At 44.9% G+C, this 17,874-nt stretch overlaps 1 protein-coding gene across 6 annotated transcripts in view; it reads right to left on the bottom strand.

The window, feature by feature from the left end:
- The window catches only part of apc (APC regulator of WNT signaling pathway), a 31,078-nt gene that overhangs the window by 5,813 nt on the left and 7,391 nt on the right, over positions 1-17,874 (bottom strand). The window contains exons 2-16 of one of the 6 annotated variants that reach the window (XM_085283264.1): positions 6,524-6,676; positions 4,207-4,294; positions 3,921-4,131; positions 3,472-3,580; positions 3,276-3,389; positions 3,130-3,204; positions 2,997-3,047; positions 2,820-2,906; positions 2,554-2,731; positions 2,277-2,477; positions 2,104-2,199; positions 1,847-1,986; positions 1,681-1,758; positions 327-443; positions 31-245 (exon numbers count right to left, since the gene is read on the bottom strand). In XM_085283264.1, coding sequence (XP_085139390.1) covers positions 31-245; positions 327-443; positions 1,681-1,758; positions 1,847-1,986; positions 2,104-2,199; positions 2,277-2,477; positions 2,554-2,731; positions 2,820-2,906; positions 2,997-3,047; positions 3,130-3,204; positions 3,276-3,389; positions 3,472-3,580; positions 3,921-4,131; positions 4,207-4,294; positions 6,524-6,658 — 1,895 coding nt within the window. In that variant the 5' untranslated portion in view covers positions 6,659-6,676. Of the gene's footprint in view, positions 1-30; positions 246-326; positions 444-1,680; positions 1,759-1,846; positions 2,200-2,276; positions 2,478-2,553; positions 2,732-2,819; positions 2,907-2,996; positions 3,048-3,129; positions 3,205-3,275; positions 3,390-3,471; positions 3,581-3,920; positions 4,132-4,206; positions 4,295-6,523; positions 6,677-15,985; positions 16,129-17,874 lie in introns of those variants that run through there. The other 5 variants (XM_085283265.1, XM_085283266.1, XM_085283267.1 and 2 more) reach the window with 5 other exon arrangements.

Genomic DNA, 17,874 nt, shown 5'->3' with positions numbered 1-17,874 from the left:
CAACGCTTTGTTTACCCAAGTTTACTTTACCTGTGCGCCTCGTTGGTGGCGATAAGGCTTGAGACGTTTCGCAGGATGCCACCACCACTTTCAATTATGGCGAGTGTGTTGGTGTGGCTGCGATGCGTCAGTGTCCCCACCAAAAACGCCAGAGCACCGTCCACAGCGCAGATATCAGCCTTATTCTCTGTGCAGTGAGCCGACAGGTTCCAGAGCGCACTCAGTACAGACTTCAGCGTCGACTCCTGTAGAAGGACAGGAAGAAGAAATGGTTTCAGAGCATGCTTAGTGTAGATACATTAACAGGAGAAGAACAGAACGTTTACCTTCTGCACCTCGAGAGCGCAGCCCATCAGCGCTCGGACACTGCCGACCTCACGTAGCGTCTTCTTACTGTTAACATCAGCACGCCAGGACAGGTTCCTCAGCACGCTAGCTATCACCTGAAACAGTGAATCACAGCAAGGGGTCACTTAACAAATCTTTCTAAAGGACAGGTGGACGCTGTGTAGGGCTGCTGGATTATGGCAAAAATGATAATCACGATTATTTTCACTGAAATTGAGATCACGATTATTTGACGATATTTATTTAACCCTTTAAGACCTACTATAGAACCAAGTCCACCAGAGCTTATATTATTTTTTTTACATGCTGTAGTGCCATTTGTGGGAGCATTTCAAGTTGCTATACATCAATACAACTGTTATAGCCCATATTTTAATAATATGTATGCATTAAGTCCATAGTAATTACATAAATTGCAAAAAAGTGCAATAAACTACAAAAAAAATTGAAAATCGCTTTTGTTTTGTTTACATATATTTCTACTTGGAGAAATTTAAGAGGCTTATCCCTCAAAACTTTAAATACAATAAAGTTGCAAAAAATAGTTTCCCACCACAGGAAATTTATTTTGAGTGTCTTCATAGTTTTATTTTGGAGATACAGCAATTTTTATATACTGCAGGAAAAACAAAAAACAATCCTATGATGCAAATTTGCAAAGAAAACAGCAGGTGCATCATTTCACTGTGGGAAGTGTTACGAACAGCTGATAGGAACGGCGAAGCGTGTTTCTGGAATATTATGTTTTTGTTCCTGCAAGCGCTTTTTATGCAGTTTTTGCAAAGCTATATGTGGAACGAAACCGTGACCGAGGACAAGCTGATGGCATCAGATGTAAGTACAACTCCTCCGGTTTCATATGCAAAACAAATTATTGCGCTAGCTTACACGGTTCAGGTTCTACAGGGATTTAACAATAGTTACGCAAAACGGAGCTTACTGCTCTGACCGGCTTTAAAGGGTTAACAATGACTTTAAAAAATAATATAAAATAGTGTGCAACACCACTGAAGTTTTTTTTTTTTACCTCTCTTTTCAACCAACAGCAGTCACTCTCCAAATAACTTCTGCTTAGCTTTCCGAGCTTCCCTCGGGTCCTCTTAATCAGCGGTCTCCAACCTTTTTTGCGCCACGGACCAGTTTATGCCCAACAATATTTTCACGGACCGGCCTTTAAGGTGTCGCGGATAAATTAGGGAGGGGCTAATAATCGGCTCAGTCATTTTTAATGATCGTTGAAAGCCCAGATCGTAATCGTGATTAAAATTCGATTAATTGAGCAGCCCTAACGCTGTGACATAATGGGTTGGCGGTGGAGCCATGTGTGCTTACCTGCTGCAGGTCTTCACTCTCAGACTTGAGCTGAGCGACCATTGCTCGCATGCAGCCCTTCATAGAGCACAAAGTGGCCTGAAAAAAAAAATACAACACGAGGGTCATCATCTTCCTTTCATCTGATTGGTTAATCAGTCGAAAAAGTAAATTAAGTTCCTCTTACCTTATTGGCTACATCTCCAAAGGTGAGATTGGTGAGTGCCATGCCAGCGTATCGCCGCAGAGTGATGCTGTAGTGATCGCTGCTCAGACCGAACATCTCGCAGTCCACCTGTAGCAGCTCCGCCACCGCCTGCAGACCGCCTGCAGGGACAGAACACCCCAGTGTGAGCAACAGGAAACAGGAAGCAAGGAGCAGGAAAGACGGTTCAGGAAATGAGACGGAGCGGGAAACAGGGAGGCAAACCCAGAGAAACCCACCGAGCTCGTTCATGGCGTGCCGATGCTCTTCGTCAAAGGACAGCTTCATGAGGACACAGACGGCTGGACAAATCTGATGCTCCACAGGGGACGGCACTGAGAAGACACACACACATTACACACATAACATCTGCTGACTGCTCACTGGTGGGCACGTGTGTGACTTCACTCACTGGGGTTGTCCTCCTGGTCGACACCCCTCTCATGATTCTCCTGCCAGGTCCAGCATGCCTCGCAGTAATGGCGCACCTGCTCCAACAGGTGGAGCACTCTGATCTCTCGCCGCCCTCTCTTATCGTCCGGCTGACTGTGCACAATGTTGTGGAGCGCCGCTGACGCCCGTGCGCGCGCCTCCTTACTGCCACGGGAGTTACCTAGGCAACACAAGAAAACGAGTGAGGTCACATGACAACAGGCATATGTATCACTACTGAACGACTTGACCGTTACCTAGCAACAAGGAGTCCTTGTCGTTGCCATGCAGCAGCTGAATGAGCAGCGGCAGACAGCCAGACTGACGCATAGCAATGCACGAGTCCTGTGAGCTTGACATGGCGAGCAGCGTCCGTGACATGTCGTCCTTATCGTGTGTCCCCAGCATGGACAGCAGGCTGTACACCATCTCCACCTGCCAGGGGTGACACAGGTGTACCCCGCATGTGAGACACTGTTAAACGGTACGCAGGTGAAGCAGTTTTGTTGTCAAGGAGACTTACTTTGGTTCCCAGATGGCTGGTGATTCGTCGAGGCACAGAATAGCTCGTCTCATTGGCTGGCTCGTGATCCAAACGAGTGCCTGCGCTCTGCAGCAGGAGTGACGGTTTAAAAATCAGGTTCAAAGAAGAGATTCCAAAGTAAAGATTCCAAGTGATGTTACATGACGAGTTGCTCACCTGCGCCCCAGCCAATCCGCTGCTTTCGCTCGCCCCCTGAGCACCTTCAACCTGGAGAGAAAGGAGAGAAAGTGAGGCGCAGGCTGGGTAACAGATGAGCGTGTAAGGTGAGGTGTTTGCATATGATCCTTACAGGTGAGGTTACCTGCAGCCGGGCCCCGAGCCGCAGGATGTCTTTCTCTATCTGCTGTATCCGAGCCACGCGAGTCTGAAACACAGAGTACAGGTGTCAAAACACATTTACAGATACGGGTACAGACGCAGGTGAGCTCCTCCTACCTGAGCTCTCCTCTCCATCTCCTTACAGGAGCCCAGCTGCTTCTCCATCGCTGTTCGCAGCTGATGGGCATCATACTCAAGCTGACGGCGATTTAAGTCTGTCTGTAGAGAGAACTGACACGGATGCCCTCATTAACACATTAACATTAACCAGTTTGACTCTAGCCCACTCCCACACCGTTGCAGGAGTTCTTACATTCCCAGTGAGCGGCAGACTGTCGATCCTCTTGGTGAGATCCTGCAGCTGAGCGTAGTACCAGTCCTTCTCCTTCTCCTCCTTATCCAGCTCCGCCAATAGGAGAGACCTGCCAAGGGCAGCAGCCAATCACAGGGCAGGAGAAATAGGCGGGAAAAACAAATGAAGCAAATAAAACATAGAAACAATTAGAAAACTGAATAGTCTGACCTTCTGCATCAGCTAAAAACAATTTGACCATTTGATATTCTGTGATATATGTAGGTTCTACTACATCAGCAGTATCCTCAGTAATACCTCTAAAGCATTACTGTGTGCATTTGTAGCTTAGCGTAAACATGCTCATAGTACTCTCAATACTTTCACTACTCCATTGTATTCTCTCTGTGTTCTCAGTATCTACAGTACTCTCAGTACTCTGTAGTGCTCTAACTGCTACGCAGTATTACCTCTCTTTCTCCAGCTCCTCCAGGCAGCGGTCGTGGCCGTCTCTGCCCGCAGATGGCAGCCCTCTCCTGGGAAAGGCAGCACTTGTTGAGGGGCCTGGAGCTCCGGAGCCTCCCACTGCTCCTACAGGAGCTCCAGAGGATGAGGAGGTGGAGCCGGGGGCTAGGAGAGGGCGGGATCGGGACTTAAAGCCGGCCGAATCAAGACTCAGCTCTGAGGGTGGGAAACTCAGTGAGCACATGCTGAGCTGCTTCTTCTTCGACCTGCGTCTGGATGTGTCAGACTCACCTTTTAACCGTCCAATGAGCTCCAGCTGAGAGCCACAAGCCTCCCCAGACTCTTCTTCTATGGTGCCCTGAAGCTGCTTCAGCACTTCCTGCTCACAATGAGAAAGAAAACAAAGAGGATAAAATCAGTTCCTACTCTGACCCTCTAATACTCTCTCTCACACACTCACACGCTGTTTCTGCAGCACACAGAACAAAACGCGTCGCTTTCAGAATAAAGCAGAGATCACTCACCACGATGAGTCGGCAGCGTTCAAACAGAGACATGATGGAAACCAAACTCACTCTGACCGTCTTCACTCATCGACACAAACCAGGAAATGGGAAACAGGAAGTAGGAAGTGAGGGTGTGTTTGGAGACGAAGGACGGGACAATAACGAGAACAAAAAACATGAACAATAAAGATCCAACTTCAAGATGACCGACCACGAGAGAAACTCCAACACGCTGAAAACGTGCAGGATGAGCGCCACGGAGCAGGAAAAATATGAAGAATCGAAGTTCAGTAAAATCACAGGGAAGAGAGGAAGAGGACAAAATGCTGCAAACAGGAAGAAGAAAACTGATGGAAAAAGAGTTAAAAGGACAGAGTGCTCACTCTGCCCGTTTCCTCCATATCACGCCAAAGATCCTCTGACGCCTCATTCTGACCAACAACAACGAGCTCATTCTCCCGGTCCGCAGCACGTGATTGGACAAAAACAGCAGTGCAGCTATTCTAGGCCTTAGGGCGAGAGACACCGGTTGCATACGCAGAGAGAAAGAGCAAGAGAGAGAGCGCAAAACAAACACACACACACGCATAAAGTTTTGCTCTTGCAGTCAGCTGACTAATCACTGCAACAGCAGGGGCGTGGCCACACGTATGAACACACATGTGACACCCTGTGATAAGTAGGGATGGGTATCATTTAGGTTTTATCCGATACCAGTACCAAACCGGTACTTTTGAAACGGTGCCGGTGCTCAAACCGGTGCTTAAAGAATGGAGAACACAAACTTTGTCCAAAAACCTCTCATGTTTAACTGTTTTCCACTTTTTCTTTGGTCATTTTAGCCTTTTTGGCCAGGGTGAAAGGAGTATCTGCAATCAAACAAGAAGACAGCCGCATGGAACTACGACGCTGTTTGCTAGTTCACCTTACATGCATTAATGCTCGTTTGTGTTGTTGTGTTTGCACATCTCTGTTGCTTGTGGGGCTCGCACACAAGAATTTCACTCGCATGTGCTGTGCCAGTGTGCCTGCACATGTGATGTGACAATAAAAAGTGATTTGATTTGATTTGATTTGATTTAATGTAATAACGCGGTTAGCCTACTCAACCTAAATTACACATGAACAACATTAAGCTACTCACGCAGAGAAGAACAGCTGCTGCTGCATCATCATCCGTCATCATTTCTGCTACACTGGCAGGGCTAGGGGCCAGGACTCTCCTCTTCGTGTTTTTGGGGGATGTTGCTAACTCCGGTCCGATAACAGGCACCACACCCGCAGTAGATGTGCACGGCGTGAGGTCTCGCAGCAAGCTATCAAATACGGCGCATTTCTCAGCTTATAAAAAAAACGCTATGCGTCACCAGGTGTTTCATCAGATTCGAGGAGTTACCTCCTTTGCACAGTATCACCTTAAAGCACTTGTTGCAGGCTGCTGAGTTTGCAGCTTTTGCTGTGAAGTACAGCCAGACCTCTGACCGCTTCACCTTGGGCGTTTTTAATCTGTAGCTCTGCTCTAAAAGAACGTACGTACCTGGGCCCGCCTACTACACTTGCAAAGGTAAAATGATTGGCTAGAATCCAAAGTGTGTGACATCTCAGGAAAAAAAAAAAAAGCACCGAAAAAAAAAGCACCGAAATGTGCGCTGCTTTTCGGTCTGGTTACTACCGTTTATGTCAGAACACACCGGTACCCATCCCTAATGATAAGTTTTTAAAAAAAAGAAAAAAAAAAGCCTTTATTAATTTTAATGGCCATCATTTTAATACAGTCTTTACACTGAGTTGTGGTCACTGCGCCCTCTTATGGCAAACAGAAATTCAGCTTTAGCAGATAATCAACTTCAAGAAGAGAACTGGAACAGATTGATAAAGTTTAAAACAGCTGTGAGTCACAGACTGAAAAAACTTTATTTAAATCTTATCTGTTTGCAGTTTTAACTGGAAGTTTGAGGGAACATTTGAACATCTGATGTTTCTGATGTGAGCGCTGCCACCTACAGAGCCTGACTGATCAATATATTTAAACCATTAGACACACACACGCACACACACACAGGCACGCACACAGAGCAGCACCTGCTCAGATAAGCACTCACCTTCATGTTGGAGGCCTCTGTCTCCAGCTTGGTCAGGTGGTTGGAGTTGTCCTGCAGCTCCTGTCTCAGGTTTGAGTTCTCCATCTTTAACACCTCGACCTGCCTCAGCAGCTGGTCATACGACGCCGCCGCCATGTTGGACCCGAGTGTGACCTGCAGACAGACAGCAGCCAATCAGAGTGCATGTGGGCAAGGACAGGAGTGTTTACGTGTTTTCAAAGGCGGAGTTGAACTCAACAACAATACCTGAACTTAGATACTAATAAAGTTTTATTAAAGAGATGCCAGCAGCCAGTAATCAATAAGCTTACTGATCTGCAGCACAAAACATCTGCATAAACATGAGAACCACCACTCAAAAGCCCCACCCACACCTGAAGCCCCACCCATATGGGAACAGCTGGTCTGTTGAAGATAATAATGATGAAGTGCAGCAGTTACTGACACTTCTTGTGTCCCAGAGCAAACCTCTGTACAAAGACTACTATTAATGGACCCTGCAACATGTTACCATGGCAATGGTACAGAGACAGTGTGACCGCAGTATAACACAGAGCGTCACAGGAGATAATGTCACAAAAGATCAGAACCAACGTGTAAGATTAAAATGACGATAAATCATTGAGGAACTTTTCCTCAAAAGAAAAGTGAGACATGACAAAGTTGACAGACCTTATTCCTCCACGTTTCAAAGGACAGCGTGGAAGGCCAATGAGAGAACAACACTGTTTCCGCCAATCATGTGGCTGGAACAGAGTGGGCGATCAAAAATGAAATGAAACACTCGAGCGACAGCGTTACAGACCATGGTGTCCCAGCAAATGAGGGTGAAGACGACGACCTCTGAAGCAGCGTCATCCTTCAGAGCACGCTCAGTGCTCACTTCCTCCCATACTGCGTTTTAGAACACAAATATCTGCAGTGACATCATAAACACATCAGCCTGCTTTATTGTTGTTTCCCATGATGCTGTGCAGCTGTTCATATGGTATTATTATTTTATTATCAACATTATTAACATTAACCCTGTGGAACTCCATAATTAACCTTAGTGTGAAGAGGACCACCACATGAACAAATTGGAGTCTATTAGATAGATATGATTCAAACCACTGCAGCACAGTACCTGTAATACCTACAGCATGCTCTATTTGTTCTAATAGAATATTATGGTCAACAGTATCGAACGCTGCACTAAGGTCTAGCAGGACAAGCACAGAGACGAGTCCACTCTCAGAGGCCATAAGAAGATCATTTGTAACCTTCACTAAAGCTGTTTCTGTGCTGTCATGAGCTATGAAACCTGACTGAAACTATTCAAATAAACCATTCCTCTGCAGATGATCTGTTAGCTGTTTGACAACCACTCTTTCAAGGATTCTTGTTATGAAAGGAAGGTTGGAGATTGGCCTGTAATTAGCTAAGACAGCTGGGTCAACAGATGGCTCTTTAAATAACAGTTTAACTACTGCTGGCTTGAAGGCTTGTAGTACAGGACTGCAGTCTTGTAGGAATAAGGTCTAAAAGACATGTTGATGGTTTGATGATGGAGGTTGAAGGAGAAAGTAATTGCTGAAGTTAACTCAGAAAGATTCATTGGAAAAAAAGACTAAATCAGGGGTCGGCAACCCTAGGCACGCGTGCCACAGTTGGCACGCATGCGGGTTAACTGATGGCACGTTAACCTGGCCATCGGGCATACTGGGCATTTGCTCGGTGGCCCGGTGACTTCTTTTTTTTCTTCTTCTTTGTAACGGTATAAACAATGAAAGGTGGTGGATTGGCCAGATGCTGGTCGGTGTGTAAAAATTACTCAGTTGTTTGGTGATGGCTATGGCGGTGCTTCCTCAGATTTCGTTTAGGTAGAGTTTATTTTCGTTGTGCTGACTTTTTAGTCAGTTGCAATAACTCGTACTGCATGCTAGCTAGTAGGGATGTACGGATCGATACTGAAATATCGATTCCTCCGATACCAGTCATTTATGTTCTAGAATCGATTCTCACATTAAAATATTGATATTTTAGTAATTTAGGGTAAATTTGTAGTTTATCATTAACAAGAACACAGTGGAAAGAAACTATATCATTCGGATTGTCTACATTGGAAGGAACTACTTCCTCTTCCACCTTTCATAGTCATGTGCGAAATACGGCTGTATAAATGCCTCGCAGCCCCTTGGCGTGCGCACTCACAACAATGGCTGAACATAAATGGAGTCATGTGTGGACGTATTTTACATCCACAAACAGCCGAGACGTGGTTTGCGATACATGTGGCAAGAAAGTGAGGTGTTGTGGCAACACCACTAACCTTGTCAAACATCTCAGAGCAAATCATATCACAGAAAAAGACGATCGTATGTTGAGGTGAACTGAAGAGGAGGAGTGGACAGGGACAGGTGCTGCTAGGGCAAGACAAACGTCTCTCACGGAGTCCTTTAGTGCTGCAGGCGAGCAAGGTGTTCAAATAGCGCACAACTTCAGGTTTTTTATTTCTATATGATTAATTCTGCATTATTAGGTAAGAACAAGTAATCTGATGTCCTGTAATCATTATGACGCTATAATTTGAGATACAATAAAAGATGCAATAAATAAAATACGTTTTTGTACAAAGTATCATATCGGATTAGTATCGTCGATACCACCCTGAATTTTACTTGGTATCGGATTGGAAAGGAAATCAGTGGTATTGCATATCACTACTAGCTAGCATGACGGAGTTTCTATACAGCTAGGTGGCTGCTTTGATGTTACTGATGTTGAACCGTCCCGTAAAAAGACGGAATCGTCCCGCATTCAGAGAAAATGTTACGCGTTTCGTGTTGAGCTGAAAAGGAACAGTTTGTCCCGTAATTCAGCTAGAATGGGGGTGAGACCGGACAGTGTGCGCACCGCGGATGACGTCAGTGCGCACACTGTGTCTGAGGAGGATGTGCGGAGGTGCTTCAGGAAGGTGAACGCACGCAAAGCTACTGGTCCGGACGGGATTCCCGGCCGCGTCCTCAAGTCATGCGCGGCTCAGCTGGCTGGAGTGTTCACGCACATCTTCAACCTTTCCCTCTCTCTGTCTGTAGTCCCAGCCTGCTTCAAAATGGCCACCGTCGTCCCTGTACCCAAATCCTCCACCATCTCCTCATTGAACGACTGGCGACCTGTAGCCCTGACCCCCATCGTAAGCAAATGCTTCGAGAAGCTGGTCAGGGACTTCATCTGCTCTGCACTACCCGACTCACTGGACCCTCTACAGTTTGCATACCGCCACAACAGGTCCACTGATGATGCCATAGCCCTGACACTACACACTGCCCTGTCACACCTGGAGAAGAGAGACACGTATGTGAGGATGCTGTTTGTAGATTACAGCTCAACATTCAATACCATCGTTCCCTCGAAGCTGGACAGGAAACTGCAGGATCTAGGACTGAGCAGCTTCCTCTGCAGCTGGATCCTTAGCTTCCTGTCTGACAGACGCCAAGTAGTCAGACTGGGCAGCATCACCTCATCCCCCGTCACACTGAACACTGGTGCTCCACAGGGGTGTGTACTGAGCCCTCTCCTATACTCACTCTACACCTACGACTGCACAGCCACTAACAACTCCAACATCATTGTGAAGTTTGCGGACGACACTACAGTGGTGGGTCTTATCACCAATGGTGATGAGACGGCTTACAGGGAGGAGGTCAGCGCCCTGACCCACTGGTGTCAAGACAACCATCTCACCCTCAACGTCGCAAAGACAAAGGAGTTGATAGTGGACTTCCGGAGGTGCAGAGAAGTACACACCCCCATCACCATCAGCGGCGCTGCTGTGGAGAGAGTGAGCAGCTTCCGGTTCCTTGGTGTACATCTGGCTGAGGATCTTACGTGGTCAGTACACACAAACAAAACAGTGAAGAAGGCGCAGCAGCGCCTCTTCTTTCTCAGGAGACTGAAAAGATTCGGCATGAGCCCCCGCATCCTCAGGACCTTCTATCACTGTGCCATTGAGAGCATCCTCACTGGATGCATCACCACCTGGTACGGCAACAGCACCGCCTACAACTGCAAAGCTCTCCAGCGAGTAGTGCGGTGCTCTGAACGGATAATTGGAGGTGAGCTTCCCTCCCTCCAAGACATCTACAGGAAGCGGTGCCTGAGGAAAGCGGGGAGGATCATCAAGGACTCCAGTCACCCCAGCCATAAACTGTTCAGACTACTTCCATCAGGAAGGAGGTTCTGCAGCATCCGGTCCCGTACCAGCAGACTGAGAGACAGCTTCTTCCACCAGGCCATCAGACTGCTGAACACGTCATAGACACCTCAGCTTCACTACTGGAACTTCAACATTATGCACTCCACACTGTATATAAATGCCACTGTTTTGCACATGTCTCACTCTGTATATTTTATTTTATTTATTTTATATATTCTATTCATTGTTTACTCTATTTAATTTGTAAAATATGTGTACACACACACACACACACACACACACACACACACACAGAAAAATATTTAGTATACACATCCAGAAATGCATATACTATTATATATTGTACATATATTTATTAGTTTCAGATGTAGCCATTCTTGTATTTTGCTTGTTTACGTTATTGTATTTTGCACAACTCTGTTGCTTGTGAAGCTCGCACACAAGAATTTCACTCACATGTGCTGTACCAATGTACCTGCACATGTGATGTGGCAATAAAAGTGATTTGATTTGATTTGATTGGAAAAAGACACAAAGCTGGATTTATTCTGTCGTTACGTTGCACAGCTGCCTCTTCTTCTCTCATTCTCTCCCCTCCCTCTCCTGTTGCTACTTCAATCATGAAACGGTGTAAGTGTCACAGAAATGGCTTATGTATAAAGAAGTTTAATAGATGGTTCTAGCAGTTAAAATGTTCTTGCTCGTACGTTTCTGTGGTCAATATTGTAAGGGTGTGTTTATCTTGTCACAAAGAACCAGTTTTGTTACACCGCTATTATCGCGAGGTTTGGGCGTGATAGTATAGGCTGTGAGCCCACGTTTAATAATCACGCTAAGGAGTCCAGCGAGCTATCTGCAAAGGCCTGGTTAGTCTACCAGTGGTACAAGGTATTTGTCATTTGCCATAACTGTATTGTGATATTGTGAAAATTTGTAATGTATGGTGTTCTAATTATTTTATGTTTTAATTTAGAATGCACAAGACTGTAAAGCTATTCTTCTAGGACCTCCGAAGTGGCAGGCGGCCACGAGGTAATTTTTGTTGTTAAAGCACAAGTGTTACTTTTGATAGACTGAAGCGCTTAAAGCCTTTGTGTTTTATGTTTGTAGTTTTCACGGCGTTCAATAAATGCAGCGAAGCGCCCGTCTTGAAGAAGCCGTGCCTGTGTTGTCATTTCGGAGTTACAAACGGATCAATGATCAGCTGATCGTCTCTCTTGTTTGTTTATCGCCCACTTTGCGCCAGAAAGAGGAAACCAGCAGATGTCGCGCTAAACAACAGCAGCACGTTTAAGCTTGATCAGCTTTTGTTAGAATGTATTTAATATTACTTTCTAGTAGCTGATGTTTGCTGGAGCCACAGCTGTAAAGCTGCTGGTCATGATATTGGTTTGGTTATCTGGTGAGAGGGAAACATGAAGATGAAACCAGGAGATGTCCTTACTGAATCATCAGAGCTGAACAGGTGACATGAATGAGTTGTAGGGAAGTTATGAACTGTTTCTGAGAGACAAATAACACCAGGATCCTTTATTTCTAAGTAGCTGACAGCTGGTAACTGTGCAGGGGCGGGTCTAGCAAAGTTTTGCCAGGGGGCCAGGTAGGGCATTAACAGGGAAAGGGGGGCACAAAGAAATACTTTCTCATTCTCATTTAAAATATCTAGCTTTTATTAAATAATTATCTGAAGCTTACAACCAAAGTTTTTATCTGACGTAAAATGTATAGAAATCATACATATAACATCGAAGCAGCTGGAATCCACAGCTGTGCGTGTTCATGGAGCTTGCATTTTCACCTGCTGGACATCACTAATTGACATATTAAACTGTCTTCAGAACATTGCATTTTGTTTGACCTAAACATTAAATAAGACATAAGCTCTGTGTAAGGCCCACGTGGACGATAGATAATAAGAATTAACAGTGTTTTTTCAGTTTTTCAACTAGGGTGGACAAGGTTAAGCATCCTGCTTTAAAATGAATTAAAATGCTGTCTGGCTCCAGAGGTTGGAGTGGAAGACTGCTGCCACCCCCTACCCACCCAGGGTAATTTTAATTACTTTCCAGGCTAAATTCTAAATTAATGATTTAGAATTTCCTCTCCAGCTTACGAGTTATCTGCTTCAAGGTGCGCGTTTGAAGGTTAAACCAGGGCGACAAGTACTTCAGATTTAAGGCTCTCTTTTTCACTGGAGCTACAGTATCCATACATAGTGAGGAGGTAAAATTATTAACAAGATAACCAACCTCTGTTGGAGTAGCGTTCAGGTAGCTGCTCTGCTTTGTGTTGATACAAAGCATTGAAGATGATAACAGCGAGTGAATTACATTCTTAAGCTTAGTTACAGCACTTTCAGAAAGAAATCTACTTTGATGACATCTACTCCCACTGCTGTGGAATCCATTATTGTAAAATTAAATGTAATTAGGAAATGATGAGACAAGAGAGGGTTTTCAGGAAACACTGTTAAATGTTTAGTTTCTATGCCATATGTCAGAACAAGACCTGAGCTGAGCAATGTTGTATTTTACTGCAGCACACAGCTCACCAATGACATTTTTGATCTGTAAGAGCACCTGATAATTTGGTCATGTGATTCTAAGTGTAACCCCCAGATCAGCTACAGTGGGGCAAAAAAGTATTTAGTCAGCCACCGATTGTGCAAGTTCCCCCACTTAAAATGATGACAGAGGTCAGTAATTTGCACCAGAGGTACACTTCAACTGTGAGAGACAGAATGTGAAAAAAAATATCCATGAATCCACATGGTAGGATTTGTAAAGAATTTATTCGTAAATCAGGGTGGAAAATAAGTATTTGGTCACCTCAAACAAGGAAAATCTCTGGCTCTCACAGACCTGTAACGTCTTCTGTAAGAAGCTTTTCTGTCCCCCACTCGTTACCTGTATGAATGGCACCTGTTTGAACTCATCATCTGTATAAAAGACACCTGTCCACAGCCTCAAACAGTCAGACTCCAAACTCCGCCATGGCCAAGACCAAAGAGCTTTCGAAGGACACCAGGAAAAGTATTGTAGACCTGCACCAGACTGGGAAGAGTGAATCTACAATAGGCAAGCAGCTTGGTGTGAAAAAATCAACTGTGGGAGCAATCATCAGAAAATGGAAGACATACAAGACCACTGATAATCTCCCTCGATCTGGGGCTCCACGCAAGATCTCATCCCGTGGGGTCAAAATGATCATGAGAACGGTGAGCAAAGATCCCAGAACCACACGGGGGGACCTGGTGAATGACCTGCAGAGAGCTGGGACCAAAGTAACAAAGGTCACCATCAGTAACACACTACAACGGCAGGGAATCAAATCCCACAGTGCCAGACGTGTTCCGCTGCTGAAGCCAGTGCATGTCCAGGCCCGTCTGAAGTTTGCCAGAGAGCACATGGATGATACAGCAGAGGATTGGGAGAATGTCATGTGGTCAGATGAAACCAAAGTAGAACTTTGTGGTATAAACTCAACTCGTCGTGTTTGGAGGAAGAAGAATACTGAGTTGCATCCCAAGAACACCATACCTACTGTGAAGCATGGGGGTGGGAACATCATGCTATGGGGCTGTTTTTCTGCCAAGGGGACAGGACGACTGATCCGTGTTAAGGACAGAATGAATGGGGCCATGTATCGTGAGATTTTGAGCCAAAACCTCCTTCCATCAGTGAGAACTTTGAAGATGAAACGAGGCTGGGTCTTCCAACATGACAATGATCCAAAACACACCGCCCGGGCAACAAAGGAGTGGCTCCGTAAGAAGCATTTGAAAGTCCTAGAGTGGCCTAGCCAGTCTCCAGACCTCAACCCCATAGAAAATCTGTGGCGGGAGTTGAAAGTCCGTGTTGCTCGGCGACAGCCCCAAAACATCACTGCTCTCGAGAAGATCTGCATGGAGGAATGGGCCAAAATACCAGCTACTGTGTGTGCAAACCTGGTAAAGACCTATAGTAAACGTTTGACCTCTGTTATTGCCAACAAAGGTTATGTTACAAAGTATTGAGTTGTATTTTTGTCATTGACCAAATACTTATTTTCCACCCTGATTTACGAATAAATTCTTTACAAATCCTACCATGTGGATTCATGGATTTTTTTTTCACATTCTGTCTCTCACAGTTGAAGTGTACCTCTGGTGCAAATTACTGACCTCTGTCATCATTTTGGTGGGGGAACTTGCACAATCGGTGGCTGACTAAATACTTTTTTGCCCCACTGTAAACATATGACATCACTTCCTGTTTAACCTTAAAATGAATTCGGCACAATGATGACATCACATCTGGAGGGTCAGCTGATCTTTCATGTCAATAATTGAAATTACAGAGAGCTTAGATTATTGATGATCTTCAGAGCTAAATATAGAAACATCTAAATTGTAATTAAAACAAGCTATTTGCCTGCCTGGTGACAGGACGGCCAATCAGCACAGGAGGTCCTAACGCAGTTACAATGAGGGAGGGCGGAGCCTCTCAGCTCCACCTGCACAAATAGTTTGACCTCTTACTGACCAATCACAGTGCTTTATCTACGCCACAACCACAGAATCAACAGATAACCTAACAGGGTGCCCTTAACTAGATGGGATATACATAATGAAACCTTTGCACACAAAAGGATTGGTGCCAGCTGAACCAGGAACCTTCCTGCTGTGAGGCGACACACTGACCTCTGCAGCACCAATCCATAAATATCTGATCACACTGATCAGGTTTGAACAATCAGAAGATCAAATTGAACTTGCTGCACCAACAAAGAATCCAGCAGTACTACATACAGTACTAAAATAACAGTACACCATATGATACTGGTAAAGTTATTGATCCAGGTGCTGATTATTGCCGTTGACACAGCAATCAATAACTAGGACAGACAACATCTCTTCTTTCCTGCACCAGCCAGACGCCATTTTCTCTCCCTCCTCTTTCCATCATCTCTGAACCTCCTCCTCTTCATCCCTCCATCATCACCCCCCACCCACCCCCTCAATCCTCTCAGTCTCTCAACGACCCCCCCCCCCCCTTCCTCCTCCTCCTCCTCCTCCTCCTCCTCGTCTGCAGCACAAACAGAGGATGAATTAAATCCTCTGGAGAACGACAACAGCACAATGAAAGGAACTCCCCCCCAAACCTCCACCCTCCCTCCGCTCTCCCCCCTCCTACTTCCTCCCGTCCACCTCCTCTTCCTTGGCAGATACAAAGGAGGAAAAAGGATGGAGGGATAGAGGATAAAGACAGAAAATGGCAGCTCACCCCATCGCGTTCGCCTCCATCAGCCTGCCTCTCTCTCCGTCTGAGAGACAGAGTGCAGTCAGCTGGGCTCTCAGGCAGCCAATCACAGCCCAGAAACACACATAGGCAAAGAAGGGAGGGGCAGCCCCCACTGCTCCCAGCATGCTTTGCAGCAGGCTCTGCAGGCAGACTGACCGGGTTGAGACACACACACACACACACACACAAGTAAAAGGTGAACCTTTATTTTACTGATAAAAGCTCAAAGAACCATTTTTAGTGTTTTTAACCAACGCACACACAGACGTGGGTTCAGAGATCAAATGAGACGGTGAGCTCAACATCTGTGGGTTAAAGGATAACACAGTTTCTGCACTGTGAGGACATGTCAGAGAGTAAACATCACTGACTCTCCTCCGCCGTTTGCTCTTCATGTCATCAACACACAATGAGTGATGTCATTGGGTCACATCAGCTCCTCGTATCTCTTTCCTTTGTCACCTGGTCAATCTCGACAACATATTTTTGTGTTTTTGCCTCAAGTCAAACAAATTTGCTTCTTCCACCTTCAGCAGGTTTCTTGACTATTTTGCAGAGTACTTTTCGAGGTGGGAAGTAGAGCAGGGCGATATGACCAAAAATATTTATCACGATATACATTTGAAAATTTGCGATAACGATATAACTGACTATATAATTTCTGTGAGACAAAATACAACTCCACAACTTTACTAGCACAAAAAACACCCATCCACTCATTTTACTTAAACAAGTAGCTGTTTTTATATGCATTAAAGCTATATAAAAATGTAACAGTGCAAATGCAAATTCCTTGCTGAAAGTTTAACCAAAATGCATTTCCAGTATAAATGGGCTGACATATCCTGAGCCATAACCATGTATAATATCCACTGATGTTAAAAAGAGGTGCTTTGCAACATTCAACTGCAGTGTGCCAAATAAAAAAGTCAAATACGTATTTTTTGGACCATAAGCAGGGCTCTAGACTAACTTTTTGCCATGGGCGTACCGGTACACCTAACTTTAAAAAGTTAGGCGTACTGGCACAAAAGTTAGGCACACACAAATTTTATAATAATTTATATAATTTAATGTGTTTTTCTGGATACACTGTGCTTTTTCACCATTCAAAGATTGATGACACCGTGTCAGAGCACTGGCTATGAATTTCAGAAGGATCAGGCCTTAACATAACAGAAAAGTTAGCAATAGTTCTTTTCCTATTGCAGCTACATCCACTTCTGTCGTGCCTAGGCTGCTCACTAGGGCTGGGTATCATCACTGATTTCTATAATCCATTCGATTCCGGTTTTCAAAGTCCCGATTCGATTCAACTTAGCCTCAGACAGTCAGAAATATTATAATTCTGATCATGTATCAGTGACTTCATCAGAATTGTGAACATCACAGCAGGTGCCTTTGTGTGAAAGTAACACAGAAAAACATGAAGGCCTGGTCTGGCTTTTTATAGCAGATAACCTTAAAAATATTCTACAATGTTCTGCATATAAAGTTTAAATTTTTTCAGTACTGAACAACAGAAAAAAAATAGGCTTTCTTGTCCGAGGTCATTTAAGTGAAAAAAAGAATAGAAAAAGACAGCAGCCACAGCGCTGTAAACAACGGTAGACTGGTGGGTAATAAGTGAATGAATAATACAGAAAACAGAGATTGGAGACAGGAAACTGTTCTTGAAGTATAGAGAGAGAGCTAGCTGTGCATGGAGTGTGATTTTAATAGTCGTGGAAGCAAAACAGCAAAATTCATGACGACATTGATCAAATGTGAAGCGCAGTTTGCTGCTTCTTTTGCTGCTGGCTCTGTGAATTTTGGTTGGAGAGACAAAACCTGCAGCTCAGAATCAGCACAAAAAGACGTAAACACAGCGC

Source organism: Mchenga conophoros, linkage group LG7 (assembly GCF_057382185.1).
Source record: "Mchenga conophoros isolate Kocher_MC1m ecotype Shallow Benthic linkage group LG7, M_conophoros_male_GT1.1, whole genome shotgun sequence".
NCBI classification, from domain to species: domain Eukaryota; kingdom Metazoa; phylum Chordata; class Actinopteri; order Cichliformes; family Cichlidae; genus Mchenga; species Mchenga conophoros.
The sequence above is the reverse complement of the archived record's forward strand: the minus strand, read 5'-3'. Positions and strand labels throughout refer to the sequence as shown.